The sequence below is a fragment of the Mus caroli genome, chromosome 11 (assembly GCF_900094665.2).
Source record: "Mus caroli chromosome 11, CAROLI_EIJ_v1.1, whole genome shotgun sequence".
NCBI classification, from domain to species: Eukaryota; Metazoa; Chordata; class Mammalia; order Rodentia; family Muridae; genus Mus; species Mus caroli.
In genome coordinates this window covers 102,318,193-102,333,527 of record NC_034580.1, presented here as the reverse complement: position 1 = coordinate 102,333,527, position 15,335 = coordinate 102,318,193, and the positions used below count along the sequence as shown (strand labels likewise).

At 44.0% G+C, this 15,335-nt stretch overlaps 1 protein-coding gene across 1 annotated transcript in view; it reads left to right on the top strand.

The window, feature by feature from the left end:
• The window catches only part of Ern1 (endoplasmic reticulum to nucleus signaling 1), a 93,061-nt gene that overhangs the window by 56,223 nt on the left and 21,503 nt on the right, over positions 1 to 15,335 (top strand). The window contains exons 5-10 of the mRNA XM_021175571.2: positions 2,755 to 2,827; positions 4,898 to 5,020; positions 8,531 to 8,632; positions 10,087 to 10,348; positions 12,155 to 12,233; positions 13,249 to 13,414. Of these exons, the coding sequence (XP_021031230.1) occupies positions 2,755 to 2,827; positions 4,898 to 5,020; positions 8,531 to 8,632; positions 10,087 to 10,348; positions 12,155 to 12,233; positions 13,249 to 13,414 (805 nt within the window). The remainder of the gene's footprint in view (positions 1 to 2,754; positions 2,828 to 4,897; positions 5,021 to 8,530; positions 8,633 to 10,086; positions 10,349 to 12,154; positions 12,234 to 13,248; positions 13,415 to 15,335) is intronic.

Sequence of the window (15,335 nt, the reverse complement as noted above, 5' to 3'; positions counted from 1 at the left end):
TGTAAGGCAAACCAATACATGCGTGTCCTTATCAAAGAATAGTGAGGTGGAGCAAACCAAACCAGTGCTCAGTGGTCATCCCCCACTGACTGTGGGGTCATATCTATACTCATCACGGGTCCTTTTATGTGTTTGCTATATTAAAACATCCTTTCACCTGTGTGCCCCAGCAAAACATCACTTGACATAACTGACTTTCCAAAGAAACTAGAAGTTTCCACTTAACCTAAAACCAAGTAACACTGTCCCTGGCATGTGCCCAAGAGAAATATATGGCTGTGTTCTCCCCAAAGACATTGCCTTAGCAGGTCTCTAGTGCGAAGACCAGCACCAAAAACAACTCAGGGAGGACAGGGTTTATTTAATTTCCACAGCTCTCAGTTCCCACTCTGGAACTGAAGGGAGGCCAGGCAGGAGCTCCACGGATAGGAACTGAAGCAGAAATCATGCAGGGATGCAGCTTACTGGTTTGCACCTCCTAGCATGCTGAGTTTGCTTTCCTCTACACTCTAGGACTACCTACTAAGGTGTGGGACCACCCACAGGGCAGGGGGCTTCCCTTTTAATCAAGAAAATGCCCCACAGGTCTGCCTACAGGCCAATCTGTTGGCGACATTTTCTCAGTTGGGGTTTCCTTCTAAGATGACTTCAGCCCATGTCAAGTTGACCAAAAAAAACCAAAAACCAAAAAACAAAACCCAACCAACCAACCAAAAAAAAAACACCCAACCAGGACAGACATTTATTCACGCCTACTGCTTATTCTATGCAAAATGCAGAATGTAACTAAGTATATCAATAAATAGAATGGAGAAATAAATTGTGAGATAGTCATTCAGTTGACTGTCAGTTATTCAGGTGACATACACCTTTAATCCCAGCGAGGCAGTCAGATCTCTGTAAGTTTGAGGCCAGCCTGGTCTACACAGAGAAACCCTGTCTCAAAAAACAAACAAACAAAATAGGACAGACAGAATAGGCTACATACTCAGGAATTTGCTTTATAAATCTCAAAACCTGAACAAAATCGATTCTGTTGGTTTTAGAATTAAGATAAAGTTACTCCAGAGAGTTAATAGCAACAAAAGGGTACAAAGGGGCTTTCCAAAGAGCTTGAAATGCTCTCTCTCTGTCTGATAAGGATGTTTGTGACAGATATGTTTACTTGCTGCAAATTACTGAGCTATGTTTATGAATCCCATTCTGCTTGTATGTTATGCTTCACCCGGAAGTTTGAAAAGCCTTCATGTGGTTCTGAGGTGCAGCCAAGGATGGAAACCCTTGGTCTAGACTTTAAGTGTATTGTGGGCTCCCAAATGGGTATTTTAAAATTAGGTTTCGAGCACCTGGGGCAAGCCTGGGGGTGGAGTTGCATGCACTTCACTGTTCACACGTCTTTGTGTTGGTTTCTCTCCACATCACATGAAACACACCTGTGTTTTAAGCATTTTGCTTGCTAGAAATAGTGTGGAGTGATTGGTATAAGTCATTGCATTTGAACTTCTTGTTAGTCCATGGGTGTTGATCACTTTAGAGATATAGAAAAGAAGTCAAGGAGTGAACTAAGACCAAAGCTTACAGGATTGGTGTTTGGAGATGTGACTTCCCAAGGATGCTCTCAAAGCTGTGGTAGTGTCTGTCTTGGAGCATAGGACTCCAGAGTGCTGGACTGACAAGGACTTTCTGATTCCAGAAATATCTGCCAGCTCTAGGGATTGCTACCTTCTGCTGGCGTTTTCCTTTTTCTAAGGTTTAGTTTGAATGTTGGAATGATGGGGAAATGTAGATCATTACTACCTATGGTTCTGTTTGTTAACACTACCAAGAAATCTGTTCTTGCTTGGAGAAAAGGTTACAGCCTAGTAGAAGCTAACAGAGGGTATCTGCATAGTTTCAGGGCCCATTCCAAAAATAAAGTTCACCAAAACAAGCAGTGGCCAGGAGGGCATCAGAGGTCAACTGTGGGCTCGGAAGAAGCAGTTTATGATGAAATGTGTTGAGACGTTGGGAGTCCTTAGAGTTTCTTTTCCCAGCACCTACCATAACTTCCTTTTTATAACCCAAAGACTACGTACTGAAGAAAACACCAAAATTCAGACCTTTGTGCTTTGCCCATGCAAAGTTGCTTCTTTTCAGCATCAATGACATGGTAAAGGCATTGCCATTCTTCCTAGCCTGGCTGTCTTTGGGTCAGATTTGAAAGACAGGAGATTTCTTTCTCCCTTAAAATATCTAAGGCAGGCCCCAGGCATAGTGGTACATGCCTTAAATCCTAGAGCTCAGGAGGCAGTGGCAGATGGGTCTCTGTGAGATTGAGGCCAGCCTGGTTTACAGAGGGAGTTCCAGGAAAGTCAGGGTTATTACACAGAGAAATTGTGTCTCAATTAAAAAAAAAAAAAAAAGCAAAGACTGTAACTCTTCATATTTGTGTGATCTCAGAAAAGGTTTATGGCACCCTCGGGGAATATCTGGACAGGAGACCCGAGGGACCTGTACATCCTGTGTCAAATAAATGAGTTGGTGTACAGAGTTCAGAGATGGAGGAAACCAGAGGCTGTTGGAAGTCGATGTGGAAGCCCAGGACCTCCTACTTAGGTTCTAGCAAGAGACCCCATCTGCAATGTGCGCCTCTGTTTTTAGAAGAACTGGGTAACAGAAACAGCCTGTTTGGTAAAATTAAATTTCATAAGACTTAACTTTTTTTCCTGTCTTTTTTCTTTTCTTTCTTTCGTTCTTTTTTTTTTTTTTTTAAAGAAACTTCCCTTTACCATCCCAGAATTAGTTCAGGCCTCCCCATGCCGAAGTTCAGATGGAATCCTCTACATGGGTAAGAGTTCTTGTTTTCAGTACTGAAAACTTGGTTCTTTTTGAAAGTGAATTCTGGATTCTGGGAGGGTTCTGGTTGAGAGAGCAGGCTGTTGTCACGCTCTTTAAAAAATCTTTCTGAATAAAGTCTTTTTTGCCTCAGTTGTGCTTTGGTTGTTCATACCAGCATCATCGGGCCAATTAAGAAAGAGCTCTCCCCCTCTAAGGAAAAATTGACACTATTAATATAGTTACTCATTTAACAAGCTTTTAGCCACTGGGTTATGGTCTACTGCTGTTATTTCATGATTGCAACATACCGAGCTGCAAATGGATAAAATTTAAAGCAAATACAATACAATAGTCTGAGCTAAGAAAGCAGGGCCTACCTATTAATTATAGGGCTTTCTTAGTATTTCCTGCTATCAGAATATTTGGTAGCAGCAGCACTTAGCAGCTTGCGTATATAAGCTGCCTTCATACCTGTGAGGTCTCAGCTTTCAAAGCACCAGCTCACCTGCTTTTCCTCAGCGTTAGGATCCACCAGAAGCTGCCAAAATGTCAATAAAAATGCATTTGTAGCACAAAGAACTGTATTTATCTCGAAATTCTAGTAGCAATAATAGCCCGTGTTTACATAGCAGCTTTCTTTTTGAGGAACTGAAAGTGTGTATCGCCTATTCATGCTTCAGGATCTCTCATCCATTTCCAAGGCTCCAATGCAGGCTGGTTTGTAAGGTTTTTGTAGGGACACCAGTGCTCCTCCTCCTTGCATGAGCCTTTCAGAATGAGGAACTCCCAGCCCAGGGAGTGAGAGGAAATGACTAGCAAACCTTCCCTCCTCTGGGCCGGGCCCTGGGCCCATATGACTATCTTTTGACTAGTTCCATGCTAGTCTTCCAGCTTTTGCCAACAATTCATCACCTGTGGCCAAAGGATATTGTGTTTCCACCATCTTTGTGCCATGTCTTACGTGATTTCACTGAGTATGCTTATGAACATATAGTTATTCAGTCCATGCATTGGAGCTATAGGTAGATTATACAGACTGCAACGGTCCTTGAAGTAACCAGATGTGTATCACATAGATGGAAGATATTTATGGTCATAATTACTTGGATATAATTTACTCTCTATCTTCAGACCTATGAAGACTTTATTGTTGAGAACAGTTAGGATCCACAAACAAATTGTGCATGTGTGGAATATGGTGTGTTACATCTGTTACAGCTAAGTATAGCTTTAACAAATTCTGGTGCCTTGTGACCTTCTCTGGCTTCTCTTTATTCTGCTTCCATGGACTTTGAATGTAGGAAATAACTATTAAGGTAGGAAGGCATAAATGACCAGAACTGTGGCTTAAAGAACAGAAGTGTACACATTACAGTGACTGTTGGCCTTCAGACCAAGATGCCTGTGTCTGTGCCATAGACTCATATGCTGTATGTTCACCTAAAAGGCTTTGCTGTCTGCCTGTTCATATTTAATCAGCTGACCAAGGCAAGTGGCACAACCTGTGACCTGGGACTAGTTTACTGGCCAGAGACAAAGGCTGAGATAACTTTAGCCTCATTAGCATCAGGTTACAGCAACTCTGCTGACCAGCAGTCACAGGTACTAGCTAATTATAGTTACCTGCTGCTTCACATGCGAGCTAACTGGTAGGGATGTTGAAGAATATGAATCATAGTTAACCTGGAGGTGAGCCCGAGGTGTGCTTGTCTTTATATAGATCCTCACTCGTGGGAGAAGGACAGGCAAGATTTTTCATATTTAAGATAGTTACTCAAAGCAATACAATCCAACTTGAAAGTTAAGAGAACATTTTTCACACTATAAGGTTTAGATAAATTTTTATGTCAGCTTTAAGTTATTAAATTAGTATAAGAGTCGGTGGCCCAAGGAGTTACTACATTGACATTACCATTTACTTTGTCACTTCCAGAGCACTATAGAAGCATCTCCAACATCCTAGGCATTTCAGGCCTGTGTCCCAGCATAGAGGCTTTTGAATGGCTAGAAGTGCTACCTTGGCAATGCCATTAGTTTCCATTTGCGGTGGATGTTAACCGTGTATCCACTAACATTCCAGGTAAAAAGCAAGATATTTGGTATGTTATCGACCTCCTGACTGGCGAGAAGCAGCAGACTTTGTCATCGGCCTTTGCTGATAGTCTCTGCCCATCAACTTCCCTTCTATATCTTGGACGGACAGGTAAGAAGTAAGCCTTTGCTGTACAGCCTTCCTGTTTCTAGAGTGGATGGCACAAAGCTCCTCTACTGGCCTCTGTTAATAGATTTGTTCTCCAAAAAGTGGACAGAGTGGCCCTCTCCAGGCAGCCAGGGTTCTAGACCTTTCAGAGCCCAGGGATATGTCCAGATGACTCTGTGACTCAGCCGCTGCATTACCCTTCTTGAAGTGTTTTCAAGTGGATGCACTACCTACAGCTCTCAGAACAGCAGTACTATTTTTAAGGACTCATGGTGGAGTGGCTCTCTCCACCAAGTATGCCTGGTTTGACTGTCTGGCAAGTAAATGTTCTTTCTCCTTTCACAGCTCTGCTCAAAAGTTCTCTCCTCTGTGAAGCTGTTTCTCTGTCTGCAAGCTCCCACCTTGTTTAGGAACACCCCATTTTAACTCCTGTTCTGGGGACACATGTACCAGTTTACCGGCCTGTTAAAGCAGCCATCCTCCCCTATAAAAATCAAGGATCCTCATTTCCAAACTTTTAGGACAACTTAAGATTTGTTCCTTTTTCCATCAACTAAAGCCTTCGAGTGATTCCTAGATTCACACAGGGATAAAAACTGTCTGGGTATTGGAGGGAATCTGGACATGCTCTGGCTTTAGTTGGAATGTGTGTACTTAGTCCATAAAGCCACTGTTCCATTAGCCATTGCTTCATAATAAGCTGCCTAACCTAGTTTCTTAAAAATAACGACCATTTTGTTGTTCCTAACGCTTTGACTAAGGAATTCAGGAGGGCTTCACACACAGATCTTCTCCAGTCTTCATGCTGAGATGACTCATCTGGGATTCTGGCTCAGCTCCATGTAAACTTGCCCCATTGCATATGTGAATAGCCTGTACTTTCTGACATGGCTCCTTCTTGGGCAAAAATGGATATCAGAGTGCCTCACACAGCTTTCTTCTGCTTCAGTCATTTGATCGATACAGGTCCAGAGCCAAGGGTGAAGACAAAGACACAGCCTCTTGATAGGAAAAAAAAGGCTTGTGGGCTGGAGAGATGGCTCAGCGGTTAAGTGTATGGACTGCTCTACCAGAGGTCCTGAGTTCAATTCCCAGTAACCACATGTTGGCCCACAACCATCTATAATGGGATCCGATGCCCTCTTCTGGTGTGTCTGAAGAGAGCAACAGTGTACTCACATACATAAAACAAAACAAATAAATATATCTTAAAAAGCAAAGAGAAAAAAAAAGAAAAGAGGCTTGTACATACAAGAAAAAAGTAATGATGGCCCTGTGCAGTGACTCTTACATCGTCTATCCTCTGGCTACAGTAGTGTAACCTTCCTACATACAGAATTCATCCACCTCCTCCCAAGATCCCTAAAATCCAACCAAAGCCCAGTGTCTTGGCATCTGTATCAGGCATGATGGGATAGAGGATCTGATCTAGAGACTGGATTAAAGAGACAGGTTTTCACTGAACATGGTGTACACATCTGAAATCCCAGTGGGCGGGAGGTAAAGGCAAGAGAATCAGGAATGCAGTTTAGCCTTGGCTGCATATGGGTGCAGTGCCAGCTCGGGCTGCAGGAAACCAGATCCTGATGAACAAATGAGAGGGATGGGGAGGAGGGTTTTCCCTTCTTGTGCCTTCCCCTTCTTCATCGTGGTATACAATGGGACAGCATGGCTGTAATAAATGTTGTTGTTCAAAGGGTAAAGGGTAATATAGTATATTTTAATTTTAAAAGAAAGGCGGGCTGGAGAGGTGACTTACTAAGAACACTGGCTGCTCTTCTAGAGGCCCTGGACTCAATCCTTAGCACCCACAACTGCCTGTGACCCCAGTTCCAGAGATGTGACGTCTCCACACCAATGCACGTGAAGTAAAATTAAATGAACTATAGAAAAAGAAAGAAAGAAAAGAAAAAAACCAGCTAGTTTTGTAGCTTTCTCATCTGTTCCTTGTTAAAAGTAGAAAGCCTGGATCCTACCCCCTTTTACTATCTGATTATTGTACTAATATTACTCTAAAAACTTGGTGGGCTTCTCATGTGTTGAATTATAATCCATCTATTAGATAAATTCCATACCACAAATGTCCAGTTGAGAATGTGAGAGTGCTATGAGCCAGCATTCTTTTTTTTTTTTCAGTCTTTATTTTTTTTTTAATTTTTAATATTTTTATTACATATTTTCCTCATTTACATTTCCAATGCTATCCAAAAAGTCCCCCATACCCTCCCCCCCTCCCCTACCCCCCCACTCCCACTTTTTGGCCCTGGCGTTCCCCTGTACTGGGGCATATAAAGTTTGCAAGTCCAATGGGCCTCTCTTTCCAGTGATGGCCGACTAGGCCATCTTTTAATACGAGCCAGCATTCTTATGACTCTAGCTGGTAGAGTGCCTCCTAACTAAAGATTCATCCTAACTCTCCCTGAGGTCTCTAAGGATAGTATAGACTCACCTGAGTTTGATTTTAACCTTGACCTGGAACTTTTTCCCTGTGCTGGTAACTCTGGACTTCTTTTTTAGCTTGCATTCATTCATTTATTCATTCATTCACTCATTCATAAAAAGAGTTTTTCAGCTGGAGAGTCCATCCTGAACTCTATTTTCTCTGTATTCTGCTTGAAACTGGCAGTTTCTTCCTGAATTCATTGTCTTGTAACATGTCATACACAGCTAGGAAAACCATTTAGCACTTTTTGCTGCCGCCTCGAGTCTCATTAGCTAGACTGCTGAGTCCAGATGCACCTTTTCTGTCTGCCAAGTGACTGAAAGCAGTAGCCTTACGAGTCTACTCTATAGGTTCATAACTGAACTACCCCTTTCAGATTCCCACGGTGGTCTCCTCACTTGTCCTTCCAAGTTTGCGTCTCCGAGTCTCTTATCACCTTCCCACCTTCCCATCTTCCACTATATGGTCCCAGAGTCAGTGGCACGTGTTTTAGGTTTTCATTATGGTACCATGCCACTTCTAGGTACCCATTTCTTTTCTTTTCCTTGTCTTCTTTCTGCCTGTGTGTGTGTGTGTGTGTGTGTGTGTGAGAGAGAGAGAGAGAGAGAGAGAGACAGACAGACAGACAGACAGACAGGGTTTCTCTGTGTAGCCCTGGTTGTCCTGGAACTCACTCTGTAGACCAGGCTGATCTTGAACTGACAGATCCACCTGCCTCTGCCTCCTGAGTGCTGGGACTAAAGATGTGCGCCACTACTGCCCAACTTAAGAACCCATTTCTAATATTACCTATGTCTTATTGTGTAATAAAGAACTCTGAAACTTAGTGGCTAAAAACAGCCATTGCATGGCTAATGATTTATGAACTGTGTGTTTCAGAGCAGAGCAAGGGTGCCTTGACTCTGTCAGGTTTGTTCTTCTGTCTGGGACTTGAGCCCTCCACCTGGTCTTTCCCTTTCCACATGGATAGGCTTGATGCAATTTAGTGAAAATGTTATTTTTGTAACTATATAACACCTCAGTAGGTTCTACATCCCCTCCATGGTAACCGACTAGTCTGTATTCTCCAGAGTACACCATCACCATGTATGACACCAAGACCCGGGAGCTCCGCTGGAATGCCACCTATTTTGACTATGCAGCCTCACTGCCGGAAGATGACGTGGACTACAGTAAGTGTGCGAAAGGATGCACCTTCCACATAGAGAAATGATCGCTCCAGAGAGCAGGAGTTTAACAACATAACCCCTTACCACCAAGTTCTGGGTTTTTCATGGGCTTGTGATGATAGCTTTAGCCAGAGAGAAGGAAAGGCACACATTTTGAGTCTTTATGTATCCCAGAAGGAATGTATCACCAGCACATGAGCAATGAATCGGACGTTAGCATGTGGCAGCAACACCTCCGTTATGAGGACCACTACTCTAGAGAGCTGACGAGATGGCTCAGAGCACTTGTTGCTTTTGCAGAGGACCTGAGTTCAGTTCCTATCATGTGATGGCTCAGCTCACTACTGCCTGTAACTCCATTCCAGGAGATCAAATGCCCTCTTCTAGCCTCTGCAGACACTAGACATTTATGAGTGGTACACATAAATACATACATGCAGCTATTTACTCAGTCATACAATAAATGAATCTTAAAAATCGTTTTAGGTGTACATAGTGAGTTCCAGAACAGCCAGAGCTACATAGAGACTCTCTCAAAAACAAATCAACAATAAAAATCTTGCCTAGCATGCTCAAATCCCTGGGTCCAATCCCAAGTATCATGATAAGAAAAGGCTGTCCACATTTAAATGTGGTTTATACTCTAATAACTTGTAGCTGTCACACTCTGCAACTTAAATGATAACTGTGCAGCCTAAGTTTTTTTAAAATATTTATTTATTTATTTATTTATTTATTTATTTATTTAATGTATATGAGTACACTGTAGCTACACAGGTGGTTGTGAGCCTTCATGTGGCTGCTGGGAATTGAATTTAGGACCTCTGCTTGTTCTGGTCAACTCTGCTTGCTTCTGCCCTGTTCTCTGTAGTCCAAAGATTTTATTTATTATTATAAATAAGTACACTGTAGCTGTCTTCAGACACACCAGAAGAGGGCGTCAGATCTCATTATAGACAGTTGTGAGCCACCATGTAGTTGCTGGGATTTGAACTCAGGATCTTTGGAAGAGCAGTCAGTGCTCTTAACCTCTGAGCCATCTCTCCAGCCCCTGAGTTTATTATCTTAACACTGGTATCTGAAAGTCTGACCCTTCTTTCTGGCTCAGGACCTCACACACACCAGGCCCACTGTCTCTGGGTGCCCAGGTTTTCAATGATTGCTATAAATGTCAGTGTCATTGGCACTGCATTCTCTCCTTTCCTCTCTGCATTGCCTCTCACTTACTGAGAGAGTAATTGTTAAAAAAGGCAGGGGGGTGGGAAAGAAGCCTATTTTACATTTATAAGCCAGGCATATCACAGTGTCTTAAAACTGAAGAGTTCATTGTAAACCAGTGAATTCTTGTGACCTGAGGATATTCTAGAAGTCTCCACTTAAATGAAATGACTGCAGCTTGCCAAGAGAATAGAGATCATGGTTGCGAATGTGGTTGACATGCTTTGTTTGATCTTTAGAGATGTCCCACTTTGTGTCCAATGGCGATGGACTGGTGGTAACTGTGGACAGTGAATCTGGGGATGTCTTGTGGATCCAAAACTATGCCTCTCCTGTGGTGGCCTTCTACATCTGGCAGCGGGAGGGCCTGAGAAAGGTGGTGCACATCAACGTTGCTGTGGAGACTCTACGCTACTTGACCTTCATGTCTGGGGAAGTGGGGCGCATCACCAAGTGGAAGTATCCATTCCCCAAGGAGACAGAGGCCAAGAGCAAGCTAACGTGAGTTGGAGGAGTTGGGACAGATGAGGACAGGACAGGACAGGCAGCAAAGGACAACCTTGGCATTCTAGGACTGCTACAGTGTAATATGCCCTATACAGGGGGAGTCAGGGAATTGGCAGATATCTCTGAGCTCGTGTAGAACATCAAGAGTCAACAATGACTTGTTTTGAGCTGGGGGATGGTGGTAGTGCACATCTTTAATCCCAGCTAAAATAGACAGAGGCAGGTGGATCTCTGAGTTCGAGGCTAGTCTGGTTTACAGAGGAAGTTCCAGGACAGCCAGTGCTCTACAGATAGACCCTGTCTTGAAAAACAAATTACCCCCACCCCACCCCCCCAAAAGACAAACCGCTGGCTCATTTCGGAACCTCAGAATGCAAGCCCTGGAGTACCCCTTTATACTTCAGACTTCTCTGTCACCGCCTTTCTCTTTCTCTCTCTGCTTCTGTATTATGTTTATGGGTTTGAAGAGAAAGTCCCATTATGTAACTCATGCTGGCCTCAGCTTCCTAAGTGATGGGATTACAGTTGTCTACCAACCTGGACTTCTTGAACATTGACTATAAAATATGAGGGGAGACTGTAGTACAAGACTGTATATATATATATATATTTTTTTTTTTGGTTTTTCGAGACAGGGTTTCTCTGTATAGCCCTGGCTGTCCTGGAACTCACTTTGTAGACCAGGCAGGCCTCGAACTCAGAAATCCACCTGCCTCTGCCTCCCGAGTGCTGGGATTACAGGCGTGCGCCACCACGCCCGGCTTTTAAGACTGTATATTTTAAATTTTTATTACATGTCATATTCATTTTAAAAATCAGGAAAAAAAAAGTATCACAGTGTATGTGACCAAAACTCAGCAGGCTGTATCCTTCATTTCTACCTGTTAAAAGCCTGTCAGTCACTTAACAGGCTAGGCCTCAATTGTCCTACTCCATAGGTTTGTGGAGAAGATGAAATATAATCATATATGTGAAAGTGTTGTCTACAGTGAAACACCATTTAGGTAGAAGGTATTTGTAGAAAGAAGTTTGGATAATTTCATAGATGACTGATCCAAGGCTCTTGACAGTAGTAATTACTGTAGCTCTGTAGGTACAGCTCCCGCTGTTTTCATGCTGGTGCTAGACAGCCCTCTGTGATAGCTCAGGTGGGAGAACATTACCAAGAAATAGCATTCAGTTTGAATTGGAGTTTCTTTTTTCTTTTTTTCTCATTTTGCCTTTTGCTTTGTTTGTTTTCTTTATTTGAGGCAGGGTCTCGTGAGCCTAGACTGGGCTCCAGTGTGCTGTGTGTCCTGGGATTACAGGCACTGCCCTTGTACAAGATACATTCCTTTTGCTCTCAGCATCTGGAATGGAGCAGCTGTTCCCTTGCTGAGCCCGGAAGTCCTCATAAAGCAGCATGGTGGTGCCGAGTGTGGTTGCTCTGGAAGAGCGCTGGCTCACTCACCTGAGAAACTGGCAGCAGGTGCTAAGTGCTGAGCCTCCTGCTAGTCATCAGTGCGGCCCTTTCCTCGGCTGCACTGGTCTAGTCCGGTCTAGTCCAGTCCTGGCATTTGCAGGCAGGAAAAGAGGCTTCCCATGCTGTAGTAGATGATAGGTAAATCTGGGGCCTGAAGACCTACTGCCCTGTCACTCTACAGTACCCCTGCCACTTTTCTGGTTTCCTTGTGAGAATTTCATGGCTCATGTGTGGCAGTTGACACTTGAGTCTATGCTTCTGATATCCTAAAAGCCACAGTGTATGGGGTTTGGACTTAAAATGACTTAAGATGTATGTTTCTGTTTTTTTTTCCTCAGGCCTACTCTGTATGTTGGGAAGTATTCCACCAGCCTCTATGCCTCTCCCTCAATGGTGCATGAGGGGGTTGCTGTCGTGGTGAGTCAAGTGTGGGACCCAAAGATGCAGTTGCTTGACTGCTTTTGTTCCTTCTGTAGCAAAAAGTGACATTGAGTTTTGTGTAAACGTCTGGTTAAGAAGGGGAAGTGCAGAGCTGAATGAATCATGAGCAGCTTCTATAAATCCACATCCTACGCTGAAAGCAGATGTTGACAGAAGCAGCTCCCTGAAGCCAGGAAACACTCACTTCCCATGGCTTTGTGTTCAGATCTAACCGTCAGGCTTTCTTCCGGCTAGTCCCACCGTGCCTACCTACCACTCTGCTAGTTTTCAGGGTTCCATGGTCCAGACAAGCACATGCTTCCCATGACCACCCAAACTTCCCTATTCTTTCTTCTGAGCTTCAGTTGCTGGTCTCTCAACTCCTTTCCCCTGCTCAATCCTTTTGTGAGTGCTCCATGCCTCCTCAGGCTTCTCCAGCCTGCTTTGAGCACTCTCACTGAGTGACTGGGACATTACACTCCTGATGTGCTTGTGCCTGGACTGGCTGGTTGTATATTGTCTGCCTGGTGAGTTGGTTGGCTGCTGTAGCAGTGAGGCCACTCCTGAATCTATCAACTTATCAGTGTCTAATAACTCAGCAGTTTATTCCACACTGTCAGTCGTGTCATCTGTGACCATATAGAATTTCTGATAGTAGCTTCTTGGAGTTCTATCATGCATGTTCTTCCTGGTTCTCGGTACCCAAACATGCAAACCTGACATGGCAGGACCAGACATGATAGTTGATGCCTGTAATCCCAGCACTTGTGAGATGCAAACAGGAGAGTCTAGAGTTCAAGAACAACCTAGGCTGCTTGAGTTCTGTCTTAAGCAAACAATCTGAAAAGATGTCAGTAGAGTGCCCCTTGCCCGGTCCCAGGATCTTTGTGTATGCTTTGATGGATGATGATTGTTGAGCTGTGTGAGCCACAACTGTCCTTTAGGGAAACCTTTAGGACCTTGGGAAACCTCTCTTGCCAGCCCTGTAACTCACCGCATCCCATCTCCACAGCCTCGAGGCAGCACTCTTCCTTTGCTGGAAGGCCCCCAGACAGATGGTGTCACCATTGGAGACAAAGGAGAGTGTGTGATCACTCCCAGCACAGACCTCAAGTTTGACCCTGGACTCAAAGGGAAGAGCAAGCTGAACTACTTGAGGAATTACTGGCTTCTCATAGGTAAGAGCTGCTTCTTGCTGGGTGGTAACATACTGCCCCCTGGTGGGCAAAAGCCAGCCTTGCTGGTTTACTGCTGCTCTTCATTGTGAATGCATTGTGTGCTCTGTCCATGTCAAGATGGTTTAGGCCTGGGAATATTTTTATTTTCAAGGAGTTCCAGGTTGCTTAATCAGGTCTCAAAAAACCAGTTTCTCTCCAAGATTGAAACACTTGGTGTAAATTTCAGGCAATGTCCGCTCCCTGTTCCTCACAGTGACCATGTGAGGTGGGTACCCTTGTTATTTCCACTCTATAACTAAGAATACTGGGACTTGTCATTTGGAATAGGAATCAGTGTGGATAAGAGGCTGGACAGGGCAGTTTAAGACCCATGATGAGTGACAGTTGTCGAAATAAAGGCAAAATACTTAGCAATCTGAGGAGAAACCAGAATCAACAACCATGAAGAGTCTGTGCTGTTCCTGGGCCCTCACAGAAAGGCTCTTGGGGAGTTTCTTTTTCTCAGTCTGATTTTTTGGTTTGTTTCATATTGTTGGAGACAGAATGTCACTATGTTACTCAGGTGACCCCCAATTCATTCAGTCCCTGTTTCCCAAGTGCTTGGCTTCTCTTCTCCCTCCCATTTGCTAAGGCAGAGACCAGGGCCTTAGGCATGCCAAGCATACTTTGACTCTGGGATGCACCCTGGCCTTATCTTTTTTCTTCTTCCCATTGTTGTTGCCGTCACTATCCTTGACCCTGGGGGTGAATCAAAGGTCTGGTTACAAAGATAAGAGGTTGAGATTATACCCCAAAGCAGTGAGTATTGCAAACAAAGGCAGAAGTGAGGGTGATTGGGTCCCTGGCAAATATCCCAAGTAACTTGAGCAGGATGGGATTTTCTTAGATCTTTCCTTCCTGTGCCCTATACCAACAATACACACCAATTCTGATGACCTAGCCTAAACGTGAGAGGTGGGGTGAGTCCCAGCAGACTAGAGTAGATGTGGGTAGAGAAAAGAGTATGTGTGGGCACAGAAGGCAGCAGGACCTGCCAGGCACTGTGTGTGTGTGTGTGTGTGTGTGTGTGTGTGTGTGTGTGTGAGAGAGAGAGAGAGAGAGAGAGAGAGAGAGAGAGAGAGAGAGAGAGAGAAATAGTCAAAGAAAATAATACAAGAGCTCTTTCTTTTCTTCTCAGAAGTAGTTTGAGAAAGTGTGCGTGAATGGATCCTTGCTGATGGGAAGGGAAAGCTAATTGAGCAGAGCTCATTAGAATTACAAGGCTACTCGGTTTTATGTACCAATGAAGGGTCCATAAACTGCCTGGCAGTGGTTAAGAAGTAGCACAAAGGAAATGTGTATGAAGGCACTGAAAATGTTCCAGAGGAGTCTCCGTGGCAGAACTGGAAAATGAGATCCCTTTAAAATCCCTTTAAATGGTCAGAGTGAGACAACGAGGAAGCCTAACAAGCTTCTAAGAGGGCAGCTAAGTAAGGTCTCGCAATTCTGAGGTCCCCTTTGAGGAACTCTGTAACTGCTCAGCTTAAAATAAGGCAGTGGGAGTACATAACAATCTTCTCATAGACCAAGGCCACTGCTTATACTGTTAATGTCAAGATAGGCCCTGTGGTTCTTGTGGAAGACTGCAAGATAGTCTACCTTCACATTCATCTTGAAGATAAAATCAGAAGGTGGGGTCTGTTCTGGTTTTTGCCCCCAGCAGTGACCCTGACCTGGTGTTCAACATCCCCTAGTGCTTTGTCAAATAGGCATGAACTGCCATGGGTGACCCAATGCAGTAAGCTGGCCCTGTGCCAGCAGAGAGAGAGAGAGGTCCTGAGTGTACAGTGGGATATTATTGAACATCCTTCTTCAGTGGGAGCCTGTTTATAAAGAAACTCAGTGATATCTCCAGCAGTCTATTGGTAGGCCTTACAGACAT